At 43.2% G+C, this 26044-nt stretch overlaps 2 protein-coding genes and 1 pseudogene across 4 annotated transcripts in view; 2 read left to right on the top strand and 1 right to left on the bottom strand.

The window, feature by feature from the left end:
- Positions 1-6150, top strand: part of FARP1 (FERM, ARH/RhoGEF and pleckstrin domain protein 1) — a 280577-nt gene extending 274427 nt beyond the window's left edge. For both annotated transcript variants that reach the window (XM_011363222.2, XM_023532430.1), the window contains exons 25-27: positions 2331-2438; positions 2858-3009; positions 4605-6150. In XM_011363222.2, the coding sequence (XP_011361524.1) occupies positions 2331-2438; positions 2858-3009; positions 4605-4686 (342 nt within the window). In that variant the 3' untranslated portion in view covers positions 4687-6150. The remainder of the gene's footprint in view (positions 1-2330; positions 2439-2857; positions 3010-4604) is intronic.
- A 947-nt stretch (positions 6151-7097) lies between these two features.
- STK24 (serine/threonine kinase 24) overlaps positions 7098-26044 on the bottom strand; it is a 106784-nt gene continuing 87837 nt past the window's right edge. For both annotated transcript variants that reach the window (XM_011363220.2, XM_011363221.2), the window contains 6 exons: positions 21350-21535; positions 19177-19322; positions 17110-17239; positions 15804-15872; positions 12892-13028; positions 7098-10149 (listed from right to left, as the gene is read on the bottom strand). In XM_011363220.2, the coding sequence (XP_011361522.1) occupies positions 10113-10149; positions 12892-13028; positions 15804-15872; positions 17110-17239; positions 19177-19322; positions 21350-21535 (705 nt within the window). In that variant the 3' untranslated portion in view covers positions 7098-10112. The remainder of the gene's footprint in view (positions 10150-12891; positions 13029-15803; positions 15873-17109; positions 17240-19176; positions 19323-21349; positions 21536-26044) is intronic.
- On the top strand, positions 16176-16294 carry LOC111741935 (annotated as a pseudogene).

Here is a 26044-nt window from a genome sequence, read left to right as displayed (position 1 = left end):
GCTGAAGGCTGGCAGTCTAAGATCAAGGTGTTAGGAGGGTCGGCTCCTTTCGGAGGGTCTTTCCCAAACCTCTCTAGGCTTCTGGTGATTGCCAGCAATCCTTGGTGTTCCTTGGCTTGTTAGACGCCAAGGAGGTGTAATCTCCACCTCCGCCTCACTCGGCAGTCTCCCTGTATGTCTGGTAAAATGTCCTCTTTTAAGGACAACTCATTGGGATTAGGACCCGCCCTACTTCAGTATGACTGTATCTTAACTTGATGACATCTGCAAAGACCCAATTTCCAAATAAGGTCACCTTAACATGTACCAGTGCTTTGATCTTTTTGGTGGGGAAAGGGGGTCAGGGGGTACATACTGGTCCTCAATAGGAACAGAGCAGTTTGGGAGTGGCGGCTACTCTAAAAGGTAGCAAAAAATGACACACCAGCTGTTCTGGGCCAAGGATGTTGACCTCTCCTGTTAAAGCAGATGGAAAATGGTCTGGGTTGGAGACAGACCTAAAGGTCATCTGCATGGACAAAAGGGTTCAGCCTCTTGAGAACAGTGACAGAAAGGACAGAGCTTAGGGGGCCAGGTACTCTAAGCAGGAGACTGAAATGTACCGGAGCGAAGCTAAGGGGAGCAAAGAAAGGCCAGTAGGTGTCATTATTAAAAAGTATCTAGGCTCTGAGAATGGCAATGCCAGGGGGACTTATTCAGAGTTTATACCTTGGTGTGTTCCAGAAAGGATTTAAGGTAGCTGGAAGCTTTTAAGAGTATTCTCACCAACCTGCCTGGTGTGTATACCACACTGTGGGGCTGGCCCTTGTTCAAAAAGTAATTGTATCTAAAGCTAAAGATCTTTCGGACTCTATCTGGAGGAATTTGACTCAGTATAGGAGAATATGCTATTCTCCTTGCCGGCAGTGTGACTTCGTGTAACCACGTGTGATGTTATAGAAATATCACAACCCCAACTCTGGCTGCGCCATCACCTTCTTAGAACAGAGCATCTTATTTTCTGCCAGTGGTGAGTGGCAGCCAGACAGGGTAATAGCTGGTGGTCCTCTCTGTCCAGTGTAGCCCAGTCCACGTGGATGAGCTACTTCCTACGTTCTCTCAGCCTGATTCACTGTTCATGTCTCTTTCCTTCAGATTCTGAGCGGTCGAGGGCAAAGACATTTAAACTTTTCAACTCCTGGCATAGGGGCCTTACTTATATGGGTACTTAAAAGTGCTTATTGAAAAGTACCAAAGAAATAGAATAGACTCAGGTACATTATTATATATCTTTTTAAATTGTGATAAAAATGACAATTCCATGGCAGAAGTTACATTCATAGTTGTGCAACCATCCATTTTCCTCTATGAGTCTCCCTGGTCATGAGCTGCCAGCTTGTCAGGGATGTGGACAGGCCTTGTTAGTGTCTTCTTCACAGTCAGTGACACTGAGGGGCTTTGGAGAGTCAACAAGGATATGCATCCTCTGCTCTTGGCATCCCACCTCAGCTGCCTGGAAGTTCACAGTAATGTTCACAGGAGTTAAGGTGTCAATTTCCTGGGGAAAGGTCACTTCTCTCCCAAAAGCCAATGTTCTGCCTGGGCCACTAGATGGCAGCCTGGAGCTGCTGGTGCCGGGTTGTGACGGCTTACAGTTGAGTGGTGTTGGATCCTTTCCTGTGGCTGCCATTCCAAAGCACCAACTGGGCAGCTTAAATTTGTCTGGAGCTTCTAAGTCTGGAAATCAAGGTGTTAAGAGGGTAAGAGGGCCAAGCTGTATGGGAAGATCCTTCCTTGCCTCTTCCAGCTTCTGTGGTTTGCTGGCCATGGTGTTCTGTAGCTGGTAGATACATCACTCCAGTCTGTCGTTGCATGGCACTCTTCCCTGAGTGTTTCTGTATCCCTCCTCTCTCATAAGGAGATCAGTTGCAATGGGTTAGGGCCTAACTTACTCCAGTATTATCTTCTTTTAATTATACCTGTGATGGACCCTAATAACTAATAAGGCTACATTCTGAGGTCCTGGGGGTTAGCACATTCGGGGCGGGGGGGGGGGGGAGGTGGACAGGGACATAATTCAACTCATAATAGATGACAAGAAAAATTAATCAAACCAGGAGAACCCAAGGGTTCTCCACCTACCAGGGAGAAACACCATTTTCTTAAGTCAGTTGCGGGAAGCCTGTTCTTGGAACCGCAGCCCCTGCCTGTGGGCCCAGTACAGGCTGGGCCTGTCCAGCGAGGCTCTCACCAGACTGTGAAGCTCTATTGTCCTTTCCACAAGACCAGGCTGCACACCACTGGTGAGGGTGTCCCCATTTGTGCTCCTTACAGGCCTACTTGTCTTTCAGAATCAGTTGTCTGGGAACCTGCTGAGGAAATTCAAAAACAGCAATGGGTGGCAGAAGCTGTGGGTGGTATTCACAAACTTCTGCCTGTTCTTCTACAAATCACATCAGGTGCGTGTCTCACACAGGGCAAGTGGCCCTGTGACCTTTGGGACGAGGTATTAGGGTGTGGGCCCATGTAGCAGTTTTCCTCCACAAGGACAAAGAACTTTGCCCTTGAGCCACCGAGCCAGGTATGAGAAAGGGGCCTACAGGAGAAGGGTGTGTCTATGAGACTTTCGCTCTGAAAGAAGGCCGGCATTATCCATTTGCTGAAGGACTACTTCAGCCTTGAAAAGGGCCATCTGTCTTCTTGGGGCGGGGAGTGGGGGGAATGACAACTTAATTGATGGTTCATGGCCTGGATACACTAGCTGGACCACAGTGCATTGACCCAGACCAGCTTTGGGGTAAGAGGCTGCAGCCAAGCTCAACACCTGTGGCTGCCTCTGCAAAGCCACCTTCTCTTAACCTCTCTTAACCTCTGCCAGGACAATCACCCCCTCGCCAGCCTGCCTCTGCTTGGATATTCACTCACCATTCCCTCGGAGTCTGAGGACATCCACAAAGACTATGTGTTCAAGCTGCATTTCAAGTCCCATGTGTACTACTTCAGGGCTGAAAGCGAATACACGTTCGAAAGGTAAATGTCCCCCTCTGCCCGGGACACTCTTCTAACCCTGACATTTGCTTAGAGTAACTCTGAGGTCCCTCTGCCAGAGTCCACTTGTGTTCTCACAGAAGCAAGTGGAACCATGTTTCTCCTGGGAAATCACCTCAGTCCTTAGTTAATGCCACGCACGTTGCACTTTTAAATCTCTAATGTGAGTTTTATGTGAGTTTTTTCAGTCTATAGATTCATTGTTTAAGTCCCAATATTCCTGATTGGGCTACAGGAATATTTGTAGAAGGCTGTTTCTGGTCAAAAGACCACATTAAGAAGGGAAAGAATCCTGTTGCTTCTCAGAGTTACCTCATTAGTGAAAACTGCCTAACGAGACCCAGGGACAACAGTCTTAGCCAAAAAACAGAAGCCAAATGGGAAGATCCAGGCTCTCACATTTGACCAGTGGTTTGTCTGTTTCTGAAATTTTAAGTGCAAATTTTGGGCCTCTGGAAGTACACCCTCTAGTAGGCTGCACAAGCAGTTGCACCCTTAAACCACCACCTTTGGGGGTCCTCAAGACCGAAGTCACCCCCCCCCCGCCCCCACACACATTTAAGGAGAAACTTCTCTCCTGGCCATGCTGTGACGGGACCATAACTTATTCCCTCACTACCCACTGACACTGAAACCCCCACACAAGGGTTTCTAATCCATGGGCCACTTGTGATCTGTGCACAAACCCTAATAAAATTAGTTCAATGAAAACAGCATAGCGGTTTAAAGCCAGAGCTGAAACCTCCCCATGACATCCCAAAATAGCAGCCTGTAAGCTATACTGCTTCAGTATATACTCCAAGGGGCTAATAACTCACAAATTTGATCCTGGACTGGTAAATTCATCTAAATTGGGATACTGTCACTGTTTGTTGTAGCAAGGATAATTTAGCCTTGCAGTGGCGAGATCCTGAAAAAGCCTGTGATTACAGAATGTCTAAAGCCAATCTATAAGCTTCACGAATGCAGGAAGCTTGGCAGACCCTCAGCACAGTGGACATTTTAGACCAGATAATTTTTGGTTAGGGGGGAAGGTGAGGTCTCTCCTGTGTACTGGAAGATGTTTAGCAGCATCCTTGACCTTTACCCACTAGGTGCCAGCTGTACCCTGTCCCCACCATTATGACAACCAAAAATGTCTCCAGACGATGCCAGCATGCCCAAAACCTAATCAGTATGCCACAAATACTCAAATGTATAAAATGGAACTCCTACTAAGCAGGATAGGCTGTCCACCGCTGCTGGTGAGAAGGAAGAGGAGGCAGAGTTCTAAACCTTACCTCTAACCGCTCTAAATGGAATGTGCTGCTGCTGCATCACCTGGCGGGGACACTTCTGAGTCTAGAAAATGAGCACACCCAGGTCAATGGTTCTCAAACTGTGTTCCTCAGGAACCCTTACACTTACATTGGGTGCTAAGAGTTCATTTAAACTCTTCTGCTAAAATGTCAGATTACAAACCAAGCCCATATTACTTTATGCTGTGGTTTCCTAAGTAATGACTGCCCAGCATCATGAAACTGTTACAAAATTTGTAAAAAGTGGTCTTTGACAACTGTTTCGCTTTCTTGTTTTAGGTGGATGGAGGTGATCCGAAGTGCCACCAGCTCGGCTTCACGTGCCCACATTCTGAGTCACAAAGACTCTCATGTGTATTGATGGCAGGACATATTTGTTGTTTCAGCAGTGGCTACTTTCCTGGAAGACCTTTACTTTTTCTCCTGTATTAATGAAGCCTAGTAAAATTAACCTGTCTGGAAAACAAAAACATGGTTTTACAGCAACTCTCATCTGTCGCCGCAGAACCATTTTTAACCTTGTCTTTTCAGCTGTTAACCTCTCGTCTGAATGGAACAGTGCTCCCACCTCCAGTGCTGGTGGCACTTTGTCTGTCATTCTCTTGCTGGGCTCTTTAGCTTGTGCCAGTATTAAAACACGGTCTTAATACAGTGCCAAATGACCATTTTTCCTCCATAACTGCACCTTAAAAGCAGTACAAACACATCCATTCAACCAAAAGACAGGGCAAGCACCCTTCTTTTTATAGGCTGCTGCATTTTAAATAATGGACTTTCCAGTGTTTGTGATACACATGGCACAGTCTTAAGCAAATTAGATCATTTTCAGATTTTGGGGTTTTTTTTTTCAATCTTTCTACTTTTATAATAAAAGGAAGTTAGGTTTACTCCTTTGATTAATAAGCAATTTGCAGCACACTACGTTCCACTCTGGGGTCTTGTGCCCCAATAAAACGCTGGCTACCAGACCTACTTCTTGGCGCAAGATGACCAAATTGTTTGTGATTATTATTTACAAACTGTAGCGGGTTGTTTTCTGTTGAGAGAAGCAGAAATCCAGTGTGGTATCTAGACTATCGCTGTACTGTGAGTGGTGTATACAATGGGAAGATACTAAGCTGTGGTGTTTTGCTGTCTGTTTCACGAGCATGAAAACCTGTATGTCAGTGATCAGGGCCGTTTGTGATATGTTGCATTATGGAGAGTTTTCGTGAGCTTCCAGTGGATGCAGAAGCACTATAAATAATGGTGCATAGTCCCCGCGCCCATTATCATACCTATCTATACCCTACTGCAACTGTGGTTTGGGACTGTGCATTCAATAGTAGTATATATATTGTGCCTGTCTTCAAAAAACCTTTTTCTTATACTCTTCCCTTCCCCCAAGTATGGGGTATCAACAGTATAACATTGCACACCCTTGACAGCTGGACCACACAGGGAACGTGGTTTCCAGTAACTGCTGGGGCCCACTCATCAAAATCCGTTTGCCTATTCTCTACGGAGACTGGGTGGCTGCTACTCCCTAGTGTTCTTAAGCCCTTTCTGATGCAGTCCAGAGAGGACGACCAATCCAACAGTTCTCTTCCACTGCCCTGCACCACAGCTGGGAAAGGCCCTTCCCTGAGCAACACGGGACTAAGCAACCCCGACTCTGTGGAGTGACTGACTTATGTGGGAACGACAATGTACAAATGGACAAGTAGCTTGAGATGTGTTAATCATTTGCCTTACAATATGTACCAGACGGTTTTAAGTACTAACTAAAGGGAATAAAAATACCTCACGCCACAATCCAGCATATTGAAGTTTTAAGGCAAAACAACCCACCTTGTCTCTTGTCTTTATTTTCATCTAATTCCGGTGGGTTGGTGCCTCAGCAGACGAGGGGCAGAGTTGGCTGGTCACTGCAGGGTGGGTGTGAAAGAAAAACAAGAGATGCAACCACTCATGAAGACAAACATGTTTTGAAAAACTTGGTATTTTATAGTCTGAGACTAATCATCAGTGACTATGAAAGGACTAAAACCCAAGGGAGGAGGGTGAAGTAGAGAGGGAAGGGCTACCTGCCACTTCCTTTGTGAAAGGGGCCTGGGGACAAGCTTCTCCCACATCCCAGGGGCAAGACCAACATCCTGGGAAGGTGACACTCAGGTGTATTTTACCCCAGTCACGAAGATGGCAGAGGCATTATCAGGAAAATTCTCCCTCCAGAAGACAGTAAATTCTACAAGGCTTGGGGATGAGGTTGTATATTTCGGTATTTCTGAATGATTCTAAACCATCTGCTGGACACTTCCAGTTGAGATCTATGAGTAGCATCTATGCTCCCCTGTGACTTCAAAGGAAAAGTCCAACTCACGTGCAATTCAGACTGCTCCCAAGCTGTCAGGAAGTGTCAGAGCTACCTTCTTAGCCCATTCAGGATACTGTAACAAAAATACCATAAACTGGGTGGCTTACAGACACAACAACTTTCTTACCGTTCAGAAGTCTGGGAAGTCCAAGATCAAGGTGCTGGCAGATGCAGTATCTGGTGAGGAATTTCTTCCTGGTTCACAGCCAGCCTGGATGTGTCCTCATGGTGTGGTGGAAAGGGCGAAGGATCTCTGTGGAATTTAAGGGCACTAACCCCATCACAAGGGCTGCACATTCACGACATAATTGCTTCCTCCTAATACATCACGTTGCACACAGGATTTCAACACAAAATCTGGGGGAAAACATTCGGTCTATTCCTTCTCCACACAAGACACAAAATTACAAAAATAATTGTTTTCTGTGAACTTTATTGACCCTTGTGTGACACAGTACCTGTGCTTAACACGCCTTGCAGCACTCCCCATTTATTGCCATATTTTATAGCAGAAATACAGAAGCATATTTTTAAAGAAGGAAATATAAAAATGCTTATAAACAGACCATATGTTTTGCCAAATAAAAGGTACAAAATGCTACATGAAGAATTAGACACTTCACAAGACCAACTCGAGAACAAAACTGTCAGAATCGGAAGGTATGTGGCACTTGGTAACATCAAGACAATCACGAGACTGACTTGTTAGCGGACCAAGACACCCCAGACCACACTGGTGGCCATCTTGCTAAGTGCAGCCATCTGGGCCACACACACAAGACAGCTTCAAAAAGGCATGACCAGCCAGACACAGCCAGCCCACTGCCTATTTCCAAAAGCTGGTAACCATGCTGTGTGAAGCCGTTCCCCACACTAGGTGCACCACCACTGTCTGCAGTCTCTCGGTGGTAAGCTGTTAACTGCTGGGGTTTGGCACTGAGAGACTTCCGAGTGTTAGTGAATCCATCTTGAATGCTGGGCTGGCTAAAGATCAACAGCAGTTTGTATTGTCGGAAGCAGGTCCCATCGTAGCTCTGGTATGTGGTCTGTCTTTTAATACAGGGCTTGAAGTGGATACACAAATATGCTAGCTTCCTTAAAAACATCAGCTGGGTTTGTGTGTTCACAGAAAGTCACAAATCAGAAGAAACTGTATATGGATGTAATCCACTTTTAAAATACAGTCCAACCACATCTTCCCCAGGAAGCTTAATCAACAGAAGATAATTCCAATAAACTCTAAAAGAATAATTTGCTGCTTTATCCAGGAGACGCTGTTGTATATTATAGTCTAGTGATTGCAGAATACCTGACCATTTGCACCAATATGCTTAACTGGAATCCAGTCTATCTATGAGCATAACCCATTACTTGTATCTGAGATTGGCTTTAGCTTCAGTCTTGATGTCAGTGTCTACTTGCAAATTTTAAGAACTCTGAACCGGAAAGCTGCTGTCCATGTTATCTGTCTTAAAATCAGACAAGCACTTTAGGGGAACACTGCTCATTCTTTGAGTGATTCTCCTGCAATGAACAAAACTGATCTTTGGCTTATGTCTCACACAGGGAAAATCAACAGTTCCCTTATACAGAATACTCTCAGAAACACAAAATACTTTCAAAATTTATTTTTCAAGTTAACATTCTTGCTGCAGAATAACACGCACAATAAGAATTAGCTATTCAATTCTATTTCCCCTAACCAAAATGTATCCTTAATAGAAATTAATTCAACCCAAATCTACTTCTAATTAAAAAATCACAATTTAATTTTCGAATTTAAAAGTAGACTCAATTAACAAACTAAAAATAACCACCCACTCATATGTCTCTGACTCAGGCCTCTGTCCTCTACCTGTAACCTCCAGGCCACCGGGCCGGCACATATGTGACCTTCCATCCTGAAGTTTACTCAGTAACTTTCTTGCTTCCAAAAATCCTTGTCTTCCCCCTCAAGAACTGATACTCCGACAAGAGATGACAATAATTCATATCAACAACTACACAAGTACCACGCATACTTATTTCAGACAGTCAAGAATTGCTATACAAGGACTCTTATTTCCCAAACCAGAGACCCAGAGATTTATTTCCCGCCTTGGCAAGCAAGACTCTGCCAAGGAAAATACAGACATCTGCCTTGACAAGTCGGCAAACACAGGCTCCTTTAAGAGAGCAAAACAACCCTTATTTGAGGTTCCTGGAGAGAGAGCAATTTTATAAATCAGCCATAATATTCAACCATATCTTCTTAATGACCAATTTTTAAAAGTTGCATAGGGAACTGACCTAAACATTCAGCATTTTGAATGTGGGCACTTCTTCCTATAACGTTCTAAAATGTCTCACCCACACGCACAACCACAGGCACACACAAACACGCGGCAGGTGTCCTGCCCTCTCAAGAGTCGTTTCAAGGAGAGTATGCAATGTGAGTGTTATAAAATTTATTCGTGTAGGCATTCAGACATTTTTCGGTGGGAAAGATGATATGCAAATTTCACTACAAGGCGCAATGAAAATCATACTGGAAAGAATGGTACGGCTGGCGTAGGGCTGGCAGTGGCACGATTCCAAACGGACGTTAGATGAGAGCACTTCATTGGGGAGAAACTTAAAATAATAATTTAAAGCTTATGAGGCAAGTTATGTTCCAATTTAAAACACTAAGAAATAGTACCATCAATGAAAAAGGAACTCCTAAATGTACCAAAAGGGTTGTAGGGCAACAAGAGGAAAATTTGCATTTGAGGTACAAATAGGAGTATTCCATAAGAGGGGCATCAATTATTATTAATGGCAAACCCTGCAAATACAAAAAAAAAACCCAAATCACTGGTCACATAATTCAAAATTTACATGTAATAAAGGCAAGGCAATAGACTCAAGTTATATGGCCTGTCGAATATTTACTCCACTGACATTATCTACAGAAGCACTTGGCCAATTTGTACACAGTGATTCCTTATGCACGCCAAAAGGGTTTCCGTAAAAATGACACTATATACAAATCTGTACACTGATCCACCAGAGCAATCTCCGTCTCCCGGGGAGGGAGTTACAACTTAAAGCAGGATACCTGAGGTTTCGTTTCTTCGGTTGCCTTATCATAATCCCAAATATACATTTCAGGGTTTGTTTTTAAAGACACTTTCCTTGATATGTGCACTATGGTTACAATTAAAAACAAGAATAATAAAATAAAATGATCGCTTGAATGAGTTGACCCTCCCCACCCCATCTGGAGACTTATCTAGCCAAGGCCGGCAAGAAGGGCCATGTGGCCCTAGACAGGAAACCTCGGCTGGGGGTACAGACCCTCGATGGCACATCTCTTCAGCGGAATCAGCAAAGGCCCTCGTTGACTTTTTTTAAAGGAGAAGAATGAAGAAGAAAAAAGGAAAAACAAAACCCCAAATGCCAAAGGAATTTCAGTGCGATGAAGTTCCTCCACCACTTAGAGAATATCTAGGGAAAAAAAAAAACAAAAAGAGAAACATTAGTAAATGTCACTTCTCCAAATTAAAAAATTTGCAAAAATTCAAACAAAATCTTAGTTTTTATAGACAATCCCAAGTCCTAAAAAATTAAGTCAAGCGACTATCCATGAATTAAAGAATTCATAAAACTAAAAAATTTATGTGTATAATCTTATACACAGTTTTACACAATTTCCAGAAATGAAAAAAATTAGATAAGTTCATGGCTTACATATAACAATGGAAGGCAATGCATCAAAAATGGTAACGATAATGGTAATGGGCTAGGGTGGTGAGATTGAATATACTTCCTTCTGTCTTCCAGTGATTCCACAATATTGTCTTGCTTTGGAACACAAAAAAAGTTAGCAGTAGAGGGAGTCCTCTCATGGCCAAGATTCTCTTAGCCACCTCAAAAGTGACCCATTCCCAGGAGATGACAGAGGATGTGTTTAATGAAACTTACTGCAAACATTCCATCCTAAGAGCTTCTCTGTTAAGGCATTTAAAATACTCAGCACTTTCTCAGAGAATAAATAGTAACATAAGATCCTCCCAAAAAGCATGCATTAGCCACAGATCCTAAGACTCACTTTCCAAGAACATAAATGCCTAGGTCATGGGAAGAGTTGATGCCACACAAAAAGATCTACATATTAATTCAACTAAAATAGAGAGGAAGCTTTTGACATGATTCAGACAAAAGTCAGTTCTCATTTTTTGAAGTGACCCACTGAAGTAATGCATTTGGGAGTAAAATGGATATGAAACATAAGCAGTAATGGCGAACTGGCATCTGGCGGCATCTGGGTAGGGGACACATAGAACTTGGAGAGCCCGAAAGGTGTCAATGGATGGCACCAGCCAAGGCCTGTGGGAACCAAATAAGAACCCCAAGAGTAGTGTCATCTGATAGCTGAGGAATAGAGAGTGGGTTCACATGTCAAAAAGGAAAGAAAACTGAGAAAGAATTGTCTAGAGATGAGAAGAAAGAAAGAATACTGACTCAGTATGTCTAGCACATCGCTGGGAAGTAAAACTTCAAACAGTGTAGACAGCGGATAGTTATATTTACATTACATATGACCACCAAGCACCTGAAATGTGGCAAGTTCACACTGAGGTGTGCTGTGAAGTAGAAACACACACAGTTGCAAAGACTTAGTACTAAAACAAATGTGAAATACCTTAGTGATCACTGTTTATATCGATTACATGTTAAAGGTAAGATTTTGGTTTAGTTTCACTTGTTTGAGATTTAAAGTTTTTAAATGAGAAATAAATGTCACTAAAATGAAGTGTGAAGTGATAGCAAGTTTCTTTGAGAAATCAGAAAAAGGGACCGTTATAGGAATGATACTACTATAAAACATTCAATGAATAACAAAGCTATGTCAGAAATTAACTGCATATACATAATGGGTAGATACAAACAAACATGGTAACAATGACTATGTCTAGATAAGGGTGTGGTGTCTTGACTTTTTTTATCGTTTTCCTTTACTCCTGCAATTCACTGAGAAGAGAGGTGGATAATAATTCTGACTATTGCCTCTAAACTAAAGGCAACCAAGTAAACCGACTTTATTCTCTGGCCTAAACTTTACTTAGAGCAAGTCAGAAAGTTGGGATGTCTTTTATGAAGGAAGCTGAGGGTTCAGGAGAATAAACCTGAAGGGTCAGAACTGAGATTTTCTCTTGAGATCCCATTTTAAAGGGAGTCTTCACAAGACATTGGGCAGCCCCTTTAATCACTTCTAAGAAGTGGCAAAAGTGACCTCACATACCAAACTTCTTCCTGTGATGTCAAGTTGACACCTCAGACCCGAAATACTCCTAACTCTCATCAAGCCTCTGCCACCCCTTGATAAGGGCGTGGTAGCCTGGACAGGTCACCCGGAAGGTGAATTTCAAAGCGATGAATGACATGCCTCGTGCTTCAGGAGTGTTGAGGTTTGGTGTGTGAAGGAGAGATCGAGCCACATGGCTGCAGCACGGCACACCTCCACTCTCTTAGCACCCCCAAACGACTGTACTTATGCTTGGGTGGCAGTGAGAGTGACCTCCACAAGGAGACTCCTAAAATGAGTTCGAGAGACTGGGTTGCAAGGTCCAAATTGTCACCCCCACTTACTCCTCACCCTAGAGTACGTGCAGCACCAGGGCCACTGGGGTGAGGGGGTGGACAGGGAGCACTCTGCAGGATGCACTGCTGTCACAACAAGGCAAGAGGCAGAGTCAAGAACTGGCACAGACACCCAAGGAAAAGAACATGCCCATGTCCGTTCTCACTGAACTCACCAAGCCCCAGCTTTTGGAGTTTTGGTCACTCGACTTCGCAGCATAAAACAAAATGGAGTTACAAACATCTGGCTAAACACTGTACTTCTCTGGCTGATAACTAGGCTGCAACATTAAGAGCAAACAGATATCTTAAAGACATTCTGTTTTTATGTAGCAAGAGCTACAACTGCACAAAGTTCGCAGTCCTTCCCAGTTGTTTCCGATTCCTATCATTCATTCATACTGATTTCTACAATTCAAAACAAGAAGGTAACAGGAACAAACTTGGAACAAAGTGCCAAACTAACAAATGGAGGATAGCTCGCAGACCATCTGTAGGTGTCCTACAGCCAACCTAAGAAAGCCACAGGGCAAACACGGTGTGTTTCCATGGGCTCTCCCTTCTGGAGGCAGCAACCTTGGCAGAGGGAATACTGGCAGCAGTTACCTCTGGAGCCGCTGTACAAGCTGTGCCACCATGGTATCCGAGATCCCGGGGCACGCCTCTTCTGCCAGGTAGATGGCCCCTCGCAGTTCTTCTATGGACCCCATGTTTCCTCCGCACGCCTGGCTCTTCTCCTTCAACTTAAAACAGACAAACGTGAAGAGCGTGATACACATGGGCATCTATTTTAAAAAGTAACAACGTGTGGACCATAACTGCTCCAGCCACGAGTCCTGGCTTCAGCTCAGCCACTTGATCACTTCCCATTCCTTTCAACGAACAGCTTTCTGAATGCTGAGAACGCTGTATATAACAAGAGCGTTAGTCAGACTTAAGTCCCTCCCTTCATTGGAGTGAAGAAAGACAACTAGCTTTCTGTGCACCTTTTCAAAATCTGATCGTGGCAGTCGGCCTCCCCTGTTTTTCTGTTTCAACCTTAATTTTACAATATTATTCAACGTTAGTTTCTATACTGAAGCTACAATATAATCTAAAGCTTACTGATGTTAATGGTTGGTTCTTAGATACCAACAAACTGCCTTTTGGTTCTGTCTCATCAAAATATTCTATTTCATGTAAATAAATTGTTGTTCTAAATTTTGGGAACCTGCAATGTCCCTCTTGGTACCTCTACTCCCACATGAAACTATGACAGTGTCTGCAAGGCACCTCGCTCACTTTAAGATCAACTCAGTCTCTTTCTGGGATGCAACCAAAACATGCAAAAGGGGAGTCGCTCAAGTCAAGATGCAGCTGAGAGGACTGACAGCCTCTTGGAACAGGATCCAGCTGACAGCTGCAGAGAAAACAGACACTACCTCCTCGTCAGAAGTCCCCCTCCTCAATTTTATCTTTAAGAAATAGTTTGCAAAGCAGCTTTGACTTTTCAAGCTGTCATGAACACATGCTGTCATTTCCAGCATCAGTCTCATAAAAACAATGGCTTCTCCCTGCTCAAGGCACATACAAAAGAACTGGAAAGGCTTGGGGTGGGAGGGGCTAGCGGGGCTGAGGATGTCTGCTCAGCACTTCCCAGAGCAGTTGTTCCTATGTTTTCTTCATAGACTGAATCACAGCCACTCTAGAGACAGTCACTGTGTCTGTATAGGACTCCCAATCATTTAACAACTAAATAGTAGTCCTTACAAGTCCTGAGTGACCTGCAACATACCACTCTGTGTCCCTGCCATGTCCTACAGCTTCCTTCTTCCACTGCCCACACCGCCCTGGGACCCCACAAGGTAGTTCCTTTGCTCCAATGCTGCTGGATGGGCTCTATCCACCCAGCCTGAGTGAGCTACCTGGGCACACACTGAGTGATGTCAAGGAATGTCCTCATCTGCAGATGTAGAGAGAATGACTGCTACTGAGTTTTATGAGTATTATATAAAACAATGCACACTGAACACTTTGAGTATCAGGTTATCAAATATTAATAATAAAAACATAAGATGCCTGTGAGTTTAGGTTAGCTGGAAAAAAATGAAAACATTATTACATTTAGGATTAATTCATTAATTCTGAATGATTTAGAAGTTTCTTCATGTGCTCAATAAAAAGTAAACAGCTTCAGACAAATGAGAAAATCTATGCCATTTTCCCTAACTGTCTGATTGATTCTAGTCAAGTAGCAATGGAAAGACTGCAGGAAAGCAAGGGAGCATCTAGAAATCTGACTAATCCCCCAGACAGACAAATGAGCAAAATGGGGTCTTATGGACATCCCAGGAAGAGCGCAGGTGTACCCAGAAGAATCAGCCAAGGCTGCAGCCAGAAAGAGACACAGAAGGGGCCTCTACCTGCCCTGTGCCATTTAGTTTTCAATCTAAAACCAGTGTGTTTAGTGGTTCCAACCCTGTACCTCAGGCTCTGGCCACAGCCCTTTAGTTGGGCCCCAGTCTCCCAGGCTGGGAGGGAGGGCCCTTAGGCAAGCTTGTGAAGGCAGATGCTGGGCTGGGCAAGGGAAGGAGCCTGGAGGAGGGGCCAGAAGAGGGAACAGGACAGAGGCTGGCTTGGAGCACCCTGGACCCTGCCAAGGTGAAGGCACCGTGTGACTGAGGCTCAGGCCAAGTGGAGCGTGGGAATGAGACTGTGTGTGGCACTTCCTTCCCACCTTAGACCACCCACCTCAAGTCTGAGGTCTCTTGGTATAGCCTCCCTGGGGAGCACTGAATCACCACACAAACAAAAGGCACTGACTGGTACAACTCATCTGAATTACCTTAAAGGTCACCTGAGCCAGGAAGGGGCATAAAAAAATGAGAGAAAGGAATATTTCCCACTTTTGTTCAAATCAGCTACTAACCAGATGAAAAATAATCTTCATTCTCACAAAATCTATTCTTAAAACATCTCAAAAAGCAATTATGCATACAGATATCTACTAGGGGGCGGGGCGTTCCCAGAGATGGCACAGGATACAGTCAAACACAGAACAAGGGACTGAAATGGGCCGCTCGCCTAAAAGACAGATGGCCCTGCTAGGTAAGGTGACTGCACTGGGTACTGAATAAGAAGTAAGGTTACTCTGAGGGCTCAGTGGGGAGCACGAGGACTCCAGGGAATCCAATGTCCCCTTTAAAATAGAAATCCACTATTTACATTGCCATAAATTTGTCTGAGGCAGAGAGATCAAGCTGCACCCAAATCAATATTGTAGAAAGCAGTACAAGTGAAGTTAAAAATCACTCTGGTAATGTATGGACTTGGGCTGAGTTGCTGATGTCCCATCTGTACACTCAAGGCAGCAACACAGTTACTCTTAACCAAGAGGGGCTGGATTCCAGCTGGCTTTATAGGAGTACAAAGCACACTCTTCTGCTTGTTCTAATTTCCCAACGTTGTCACAGAAGGAGTGTCCTGCTGTCCTATTCTTCCTCTCTCACCTCCCCCCAAAAGTCAATTGGGCATCTTACCTCTGCAAACAGAGGAGAAATAATTGTAGATAAACACTGAGAGAAAGGCCTCTTTGGGATATCTTTCATCTTAGGAAAAGAAAAAAAAAAAAGGTAATTAGAAATATTTAATATTCATATTCACAATAATTCAATAAACTTCAGACATGTGCTATCCAAGCATAAAGTCTGCAATGTTCAATTTACTATAAAATCTGAACAGGACTATATTACTATCCTTCATTAGACTATAAAATGGCGAAACCACAGCGTCTGGATTCCACACTGAAAGGTACTAGAGGCCCATGAAGTGGCATTCTGTGTGGATGCAGGCAGCGCTGAACTGCACCACTGTGCTATCTATGTAGGAGGACTTTACTAATGAAACCCTGGGTCTACGGCCATGCCACTCTGAACAAGCCTGATCCCGTCTGATCTTGGAAGCTAAGCAGGGTCGGGCCTGGTTAGTACTTGGATGGGAGACCACCTACGAAGACCAGGTACTGTAGGCATAAAAAATAAAAAATAAGAGATTGTAAGCTGATAAGGTCCTTATAATCTATAAGGTCAACCGAGGGTTGCCTCGCCTAAAAAAAAGGAAAGAAAAGAAACCCTGGAAATGGAAATCAGATCAGAGCTGCCTACTCCAAGTGGCTGTTGTAGAACAGTGGACTATTTCTTACTTTTGCAACCTCTATCTGAACACATAATGACTCCCACTCTGCTTATCAAAGCAGGACTTACGGGATCAACAAGGGACAACTACTGGTCCACACTGCCTGAGAAACTACACCGCTGTGCTTTAAAAGCTGTATTATTTATCCTAATAATACAGCTTTTTGTAAACTTAAAATAAGGCATCTATTAATTAATCAAAATAAAGTTTTATATAAAGACCAAAATCAATGCATCTGTTTCTAAGTTCTTTAAATAAAACTTAATCTCAAAATTCTAGTACCTTATATGAATAACCCTGTATGCAAAACAGGCATAGTCCTATCAAGAGAGCTAGAAAGTCATTTCATATGTGAAACCTCATCCCCCTCTCCATAACCAACGAATCCCACTGTATGTCCAAGTGTCAGGAAACGCTGACTCCACAGCAGGACAACATGCCTACACAGAGCAGAAATTAGCACTGTAGGTCTGACACTGAGTAATCAGACAGAACAAAATCTCTTGCTCTGTTGATTCAACAGCAGCAAAATTCCAGAACAGGCTGCCATTAGAGACCACTTAGCCCACTAATGCAGCAGGCAGGCTTCACAAAAAGTAACTAAAAAAATGCTTTTGACCGATGACAAGTGTTACTCTAGGATAATCGTACCTTATTTCTTTCTAAATCCGAAGGCTGAAGAGCTCCATTCTCAAGACTCTTTGGATCTTTCTCTCGGATTGTGAAGATCCAGTCCCCAGCGTCGCTGCCTCCAGATGCTTGGCTGTCCGTGTCTGTTTCTCTTAATACATAAATCCAGGAGAACTCTGTGAGTGAGTGTGCTGTCTCTGCAGGAGACTTCACGGAGGAGACCTACTGGTGGCCTCTCAATCTACGTTCTCCAACTCCAACTGAGCACTGAACACTGCCCATCTATCTACCCATGCATGCATGTATGCCTTCTGTCTCACGCCACACCTACTTCCAATTTTCCCCACTTCCAACCAATCACATCCGCCTCCAGTCCCCCTTGGACTTTGAGAAGACAGTCCTGTCTTCTACTTCACAGAGAAGAAAGACCATCAGAATGTGGTTACCACAACTTCCCACAATGCCAACTGCATCCACATCCATCTCTCCCATCTCCTCAAATGGAAAGCAGCATCTCTTCTTCTGTGGAACAATCCTCTACTCCACTGACAGCCCCTCTTGGATTTTTCTCCCCTTAGACTCCTTCCCATCCACTTTCAACATACATCCTTTTGCTCACTCACACAACCTCCCTGCTAGCTACAGCCAGTGTCTCCACATTTCTTGGATGTATTACCTACACTCACTGCCTTCATTCCTTACCTTCCACTCACTCTAAAACTTACCCGTCTGCAACTGCTATGACTAAGGCCACCAATCATCTGCATACTATTAGACAAGGGCGTTTCTGGTCAGTACTCATCTTGCTCAAACTCTCAGCAGCAAAGATCCTACTGATCACTCCCTCCTCTTCTAGACTCCAAATTCCTGGGGCTGCACGACATCTGAATTTCCTCTGACCCACATCATTCTCACATTCATCCTTTATGCTGGCATTTCCTAGGATTTGGTTGTAGGCTTCAGGCCCTTCAAATTCTGAAGATATGCTCTTAGTGGCACCATTCATTCTCATATACAAAGTGGTGACTCTAAATCTGTATCATTTGCCTAGACATCTCTTCTGAACTCCAAACCTTGATGTCACTCTATACTGGACACATCCTCTTGGACATCTGTCAGCAACTCAAACATGTCTCATACCAAACTCAGCCTCCTGTATCCTGGCCTCCCCAAAACAGCTTCTTCTCCAATATTGTCATCTCAACAAAACCCATCACACTGCTCAAGTGTGAACTGTCTGTACCTCCTTTATCCAAATCCATGGCCACATCTGTATTCATTGTTCATCTTTTCACTCTCATTGCTACTACTCTAATTTCTCCAAGTCTTGACCTCGACAAATCCCCAGCCAGTGGTTCTCACTCTTGGCTTTACAAGGGGACCCTGAAAATACACTTGGGTCTCATCCCCAGAAATTCAGAATCAACAGACCTGGCTTCTTCTTTCACGTCAGAGCCATCAGCTTTCCTGATCCCATGTACTGAAATGGCATCCATACCTAATTCAGCTCTTTAGCTAACAAAATTCCTAGATGCTTAACTTGATGGGAGTTTTTGGTTTATTTACCAAAAACTTCCTAGTATAGAGCTTTTATAATAATGCCAAGCTCTACCAGAACAGAACACAGAATCATAAACACAAATTTATATCTTCTTTAAAATACATTTAAAGCAGTTTCATTTGATCAGTTTAATTTTAAGAGTAGGAAGTATAATGAAAAAAAAAAAAAGAAACTGGGTCAAGTTCAGTTTATGCAGTTTTATCTCACAGACTTTACTCAGAAAAACTTGACTGGCAATAAAAAGAGGCTAAAAGACTCCCAGATGGTTCCACACTAACTCAAGGAACACCATCGACCTGGATTATCTAAAAAAGAAAATGGAAAAGAAAAGGAAAGGCAGAAAGGCGAGGGGAGGGAAGAAAAGAAACTCAAAGCCCATCCTAAAGAGAAGAGTAGAACAAACAGGCCACATCCCGCATACTATGCACCTCAAGCACAGCGCAGGGGCTCATGGACACGCTGCTCAGCTCATGTGAAGCCCTCCTGGTTCACGCACACTCTATACAGCTCAGGCGGAGCAGACTTACGTGTCAGAATCATCAGAACTGGAGTCTTCGTGGCTCTGTTCAGCCTTCCACCTCTTGTACCTGTCAATGAGCTCAGTCAAGTAGGATGTTTTCTTTGCATTGCGTATTATAAACTTGTGCTTCAGTAACTCCTTAGCAGTGGGCCTCTGGAAATCCACCAACAAAGAAAACAGAAAAGCATGAGATGAAGTCCCTACATTCTACGTGATTCTACCCCGAAAGTCAGACTTAGTGACTCAAAATTCAAACAACTACACTAATATGAAAAGATAAAGTTGTACTTCAAATATTTTTTTCCCCTAAGACTTACTCAAAGAATAGTCATTTAGCACCTGTGGGTGGGACTCTGTACAAAGAGGACATGGCGTTTAGTATCTAATGGGATCCTTAACGTTTTGCACGTAACCATCCAACGAAAGCAAGAGAACTCCCCCCAGATAAACGCATTTACACAGAAAATACTCCAGAGAATTTCGGAGATCATTCAAGAGAGCTAGAATATACCTCCTAGTTTTTATAAATCATTTTAATACAAATGCTGGCAAGTGAGAAAACACATGTTCTGTATTACCTTGTTAACTTCCTATATTAAATTTTGGTTCCACCCAAAAAAATCATTTTAAAAATCTTAATTTGGATCCACCTAGAGGAAACTAGAAAGGAGCCAGGAGATATCCTTTTCTTGGATGCTAAAAGTGTACCCAAGTTTAGTCATACAGCTCTCCAAATTTAGAAATGCTGGTTTTTCCAGTTCTGCCTCTTTCCTTGGGATCAGGGTGAGTACTTCATCCAGGCCCTGGGCTTAGCATGGCTACAGCCAGACAGAATGCTTTAAACTTGGCCAACTGTTTTGCTCTTGAGGTTGCAAACCCAATTACAGGGAACATGCTTCCCAAGGAAGCCGAGTAAAGCCCATTTAGAGTAAACAACAGGAACACACAAATAACACGAGTAAGACTAAGTTCCCCACTTACTCCAAATTACTAAAGCTCTATTAACAAGAGCTAGACATGTGTCTCAAATTTGAGCTTTTGAAAAACCTAGGCCACCTCTGGTATTTCTCAGTCTGTCCACATGATTATGAAACTCCAAGTATCTCAGAAGTGCTCATACTCTCAGCTTCTCATCCTCTTCAGTGTGTTTGCAGTCAAGGTAGGAATGGAGATGTGTACATGTGTACACTGGGCAAGTAAGCCAATACTAGAAATACGTTTTTAACGAGAAGGAGTGCATGTGTGTGAGTGTATCTTCTTGGGTGCTGGTGCTGGTGCTTTGCGACTAGGAATTAACACCATGATATAAAGAGCAGAGCATCGTGGCCATGCAGAACAGCAGCCCCACACCGCCTGAGGCCTGCCTCACATACTCTGCATCCCCTAGAGCTTCTTAGAAAATGTTGCACTCCTCCATTTAATTTCTTTATCCAAACTGGCATCATATTAGAAAACCACAGTGCTCTTATAATATTAATCGCCCATTTTTAGATAAGAGTTCATAAAAAGGAGGGGTTCAGTTTGGCCATCAGCTAGCTAACCCTGCTGTAAAATTCACAAACAAAACAAAGACATAGGGTGCTATACACAACACCAAAATACACAGATAACTTTCAAAGAAATGTCCTAATTCAGAAAGAGAAATAGGCTAAAGCTATGTAGTTGTCACTGATACATGGCTCTGCTACGATCAACGAAACATAAAAGAAAGAAGGGAAGTGGGGAGCAAAGTGGGTGGGTGGTTGGTTTATGTTTGATTTGCTTTTTCTTTCCTAACACATGTGAAGAATAAACTGAAAATATTTACTGTAAAGACACATTTAGCCATTACTTTTCAGGCTAGACTTTGCAATTACTAAAAACAGCTTAATAGTTTACAGCCCTGATCTTCCACTATAAATATTAAAAACGTATGATTCCACATATATTAAGAATAGTCCTCAAGCTCAATGAGTATGAGATGCTAGAAACACTGAAAAAAAATAATTTTTAATTGTTAAATAACAATAAAAACCTATTTGCAATGCAAAGAAATCCATCATATTCATTTACAAAGAGAAAAAAATGAAATTGTGAAGACAGCTGACAATAGTGATTAAAGAAATTTCAGTAAGATGTATCTAGAACAAGTCAGTCCACGCACAAGGAAATGCCCGCCCTTTCCAATCTCATAAACTCACAAAGCTCGGCTCCTTATTCAAACAGGCCTCAACAAACTCCTTGAGGGGCTTGCTGTAGTTTCCTTCCAGTGTCGGGGGGTTGTTCTTTGGAATGAGGAACAAAACCTTCATGGGGTGCAGCTCAGAATGAGGTGGTTCACCTTTTGCAAGCTCTATAGCTGTTATGCCCAGAGACCAGATGTCTGCCTGCAACAACAAAGCATCTTTAGAGACACGCCAAGCGGGAGTTAATGCAAATAAATACGCTTTAAAAAAAAAAAAAAAAATACACCGCAGTGTACCTCTAAGGTTTTGAAAAGATAATTATTTAACTAAAAATGAAAAAATAAGCTTTTAGTTTTAATTTCAAAATAGACAACACATAGGAGAAAATTTAATATACAAAATATCTTCTACCTCTCTGCTAAAGACGGCTTTTACGATTCTTCCTCCACTTACTGCTGGAGGAATGACACATTCAATTTAATTGAAGTCCCTGAGACAGTCTATAGGGATAGGTAATCAGAGGTGAGCAGAGAGGGCAGATATGGGCAGTGGAGGTGTGTCTGTGAGTTGCCCCATCAAGCAATGCTTAGAACTAATGTTCTGATGTCAAGAATGGCCAGCCTGGTCTTGTGATGTTGGGTAAAATACCTAACCTGTGAGCCTAGTTCCCTCATCTGGAAAATGGGAACAATAACAGTGTGGTTGTGCAAAGTGCCTTACATAGCACTCAGAACTTGATGTTCAAACATAAAAAGCAGAGAACATTAGTCTTAGTATCATGTAATAATTAAATTTCTTCACTATTCAAAGTCTTTCCATAGTTAATTTTAATCAGGATCCAAACAAGGCGCATGTGCTACAACTGACTGTTAGATGGCCTTTAGGCTCTTTTAACCTGAAACAGTCCACTCCCGAATCTCCCCAGTGTCACTGACTTGAGGAAGAACTAGGCCCCAAAGTCTGGGTTTGTCTGGTTTCTTCCTGGTGTCATTTAATACATTTTTCTAGCTCCTATATTTCCTATCAAATACCCAAAGAGTTCATCAAACCTAGAGGCTTGGTTAGATTCACTGTTGGCAGGAATCAAGGGGTGCCATGTGGGGGAACCTGGAGTCTAGCTGCCTGACCCTGTCCTGCCCGCCCAGCATATACTTGCAGGCTCGCCTGGTCAGTCAGGTAGATGAAGTTCTTGATCATGTGTTATAAATGAAAAGAGTAGAAAGGTCTTAGAGGAATTCTAGTTAATGAGGCTTTCTCAGCATCTGGTACCAATCCCCATCAAAGATGACAGAAACTGAAAAAAAATGAAGCAAGACCACACAGGCCAGCAAAGCAGAACAGGGGCCGGAGGTGGAGGGCTAAAACTCTACTGTACTCAGTCTAGGATAACTTTTCTGCTCTTGTCACTGTGCGCTATGAACCTATCATAATTCCAGGCAATTAAGTTAGAACCTAATAAATCTGCATATTCATTCTACAGCCGGGAAATGGAAAGTCTGAAACACCGTGCAGGTTACTGCAGGACTCAGACATTTTCCAGCCTGCAGAGGATCACTTGCCATGATCCCACAATCCTAGTGAGTATGAGAAATCCTCACTACAACCTCCCCAGCAGTCTGTGGGATCGATGCCTACCACCTGTTCTACTCCTTTCTGTTCTCAGGGAAGGTGGGAGTGACTGTCGGCAAGCCCTTGTTCTAAATTCTTTGTACTAAACTTTACTATAAGAGGTCAGTCTGGATGAACTGGTGTCAAGAGTAATGTGCCTCTTTCCTTTCTCTCTGCAACTTCAACTCTGCTTTATTTAAAAAATCAGCAGAAATGTGACTTATTCCAGTCCTCGTCCCCAGGAAGGGGAAGATGGGTACACAGAAGCGTGCCAGCGGTGAGCACCTGCAACTGTGGCAGTGGCAGGAGGACATGCGTGTGCAGGTACAAGCAGAGAAGGCGAGATGCAAAAACAGATGAGGCAAAGATGACTGAATGCACACTCCAGTATGGCAGCGGCCCTTCACTCAACAGGTTCCTTTCTAAAGTCTATGATTCCACTTCTGTCTGCCTACTCCAGCCCTCTCGGATTGCATTACAGCTTTTGCTGTTTGCAAAGCCTGCTGCTCAGCACCAATCTGCCCCCTCGCCGTACAGATACAGGAGCTTTGTTCAGACGACCTCTGACAGATGCGCTTCCAGACCCCTACACATCCCATTACCACTTAAACACACTCCTTAACTAGAAGGCCCAGGCCGATGACAGTGTCTGCTGGCACTCATTTCCGTTAGCAGTCCGAAGGCTTGCTAACAGGCTCGCTAACGGGCTCGCTAACGGGCTCGAGGCCAGACAATAAGTGGACAAGCAGCAAGACTCTGAGGACCTGGCACCTGCTTCCATCGGCCAAGATAGACCAACTAAAGTTGATTGAGGAAACAGCCTTTCCAACCCAACCTGTTATGCATCTCCATAGTCTTCAGAAGAGGCACGGCGTTGCTTACCTGCTTCCCCTGGGAAAGTCGCCAGCAGAGGCTTCTCAAAACAAAAGTTGTGCCAACTTCCCAGGCAGCCCAGCCAGGAACCCAAGTGTCATCCTAGCCTCTTGGAATTCTCTGGATCCTCCCGAATCAACCAGGTGCCAGGTAGGTGGCTCCTGACCTCTTGGCACCCTGGGTCCCTCTCTAGCCCTCTTGCCCTGGCTCACTCCCTGGGACTTGGGTAAGGGACCCCTAAGTGTCTTCCTGCCTACAGGCTCCCCCTGCACACATATAACCATCTCCTGACTAATTTGGAAAACCTGACTGGCACCTGAATAAATGGAAAGCAATTTGGCATAACCATTATGGTTTTAACATTCAAACTTGTTAAAACCAATTAATTCCGCTTTTAGGAATCTATCCTAAATAAATAATTCTAGATTTAGAAAATAGTATATGTTACCAAAAATATTCAATTGCATTACTTACGCTAAACCTTAGAGAAATGATTAAGTTGCTATAGCACATTAACTTATTAAAGTATCTTGTACGCAACGACGACATTGATAGAGAATCATAAACATAATTTAGTTGATCTATAGCTGTATCTGTACGGCATCACATTTAGAATGTGTGTGTTTTAACATAAAAGTTATGTGAGGGGAAAGACAATCATTTTCCAAGGCAATTAAAATTCAGGTATGAGAAAGGATCCATTTTCCTTCCATGGAAGACATGAAATTAGACATTAAGAGAAAACAAAGAGAGGTTTTTCAATGTGAGCCCAACTCAAAAAATGTTAAGGGGCAAGTGCTTTGTACTGCAGATATTTTGTGAACAGGTTTTCTCCTATGTGGACAGTTCTAGGTAGCATGTCCGTTCCTAAGTGAAAACACAGAATTGTTTGTTAATGATGATCAAGGACTCTTTCTCAATGCGGGTGACAGGTGGGGTGGGGTGTTACCAATATACGATAGTCTAAATCCTACCAATACCATGTTATGTATAAGCTGGCTACAAATCTGCAGACAATACAATTTAAGTGCCATAAAAAAATTATGTACAGAAGATACTCTAGAAGGAATCACAGTCAACTCTATAATCAAGAGGAAGAGGGGGAAAAATCATGGAGAATCCCAAATCACAGTAATAACTAGTCAAAACATAGCTCAAAATGGAGTTAATATAAACTAGCTACTTAATTAGATGTGATACCTAAGCAGCATATAGAGGTATTAAAATCATTTGCACTAAATAGCAGTAAATCATAGGTTCATTTGCACTAAATAGCAATAAATCATAGGTTCATCCAGAAAGGCCCAATCATTATTACATGCTAAAACAAAGCCTGTTGTTAGTCTCCGGCTGGATGCTTTTTGCATTCACACCCTTCCTCCACCTCCAGGGCATTATAACAGAGACTGTGGGTAATTCCTGATCCCAAACAGAGAGACTAGGGGAGGCCAGAGGACTCAGCACAAGACAGGAAGGGACAGTCACATACTGCAGTGGACAGGCTAAGTGTGCAGATTCCAGCAACCAGGGGTCTAATACTGCTGTGTTGTGACTCATCTTTAACAATTTTATTTTTTCCATCAACACATCACCTATTTCCATTTCCATATTTCCAATATGGTTTGATTGCAAATGGTTATTTCAGAGATGCCTGGACACCAAAATAATTTGGCTTGTGCTTGGGTGTTCTTTTCATCTCATTTTTTTCTATATTTTACAGATTAAAGAGTTATATTGCTTTTGAGGCCAAAAACAGAGCTATTTACAAGTGAATACTGACACCATACTCCTAGTGTCCGCAGGATGTCGTTTCACTTAATAGGCAAGTCACCTTTCTCTGGCCTCATCTCCTACCATGTGCTTCACCACAATCTACAATCCAAATACAAATGTCTTTCCTTTCCCACACTGGACTTGGCCCGATCATCCTTCCCTTATCTTTGAGGGGCTGAAAAGCCCTATGTCTGTGACACCTTGCCCAGCTCATTCTGATGTCCCGCACTCAGCTCCCTTGCTCTCCCCGATTACCTGTCAGAGTACCTGACACCCAGAACTGCAATTACTCACTGAAGATATAAATTATTTAGCACAGCACTGAGCACAATTACATGAAGACTGAATGAATGAGTAGAGAAAAAGGGACATGAAACAGGGGCAAAGTCTTTACTCAAATCCAATCCATCTGCTGACACACTGCCATAATAACGTACAAAGAAAAGGGAAAGAAAA

The sequence above is a fragment of the Pteropus vampyrus genome, unplaced genomic scaffold (assembly GCF_000151845.1).
Source record: "Pteropus vampyrus isolate Shadow unplaced genomic scaffold, Pvam_2.0 Scaffold83, whole genome shotgun sequence".
NCBI classification, from domain to species: Eukaryota; Metazoa; Chordata; class Mammalia; order Chiroptera; family Pteropodidae; genus Pteropus; species Pteropus vampyrus.
This window is presented reverse-complemented; position numbering and strand designations above follow the sequence as displayed.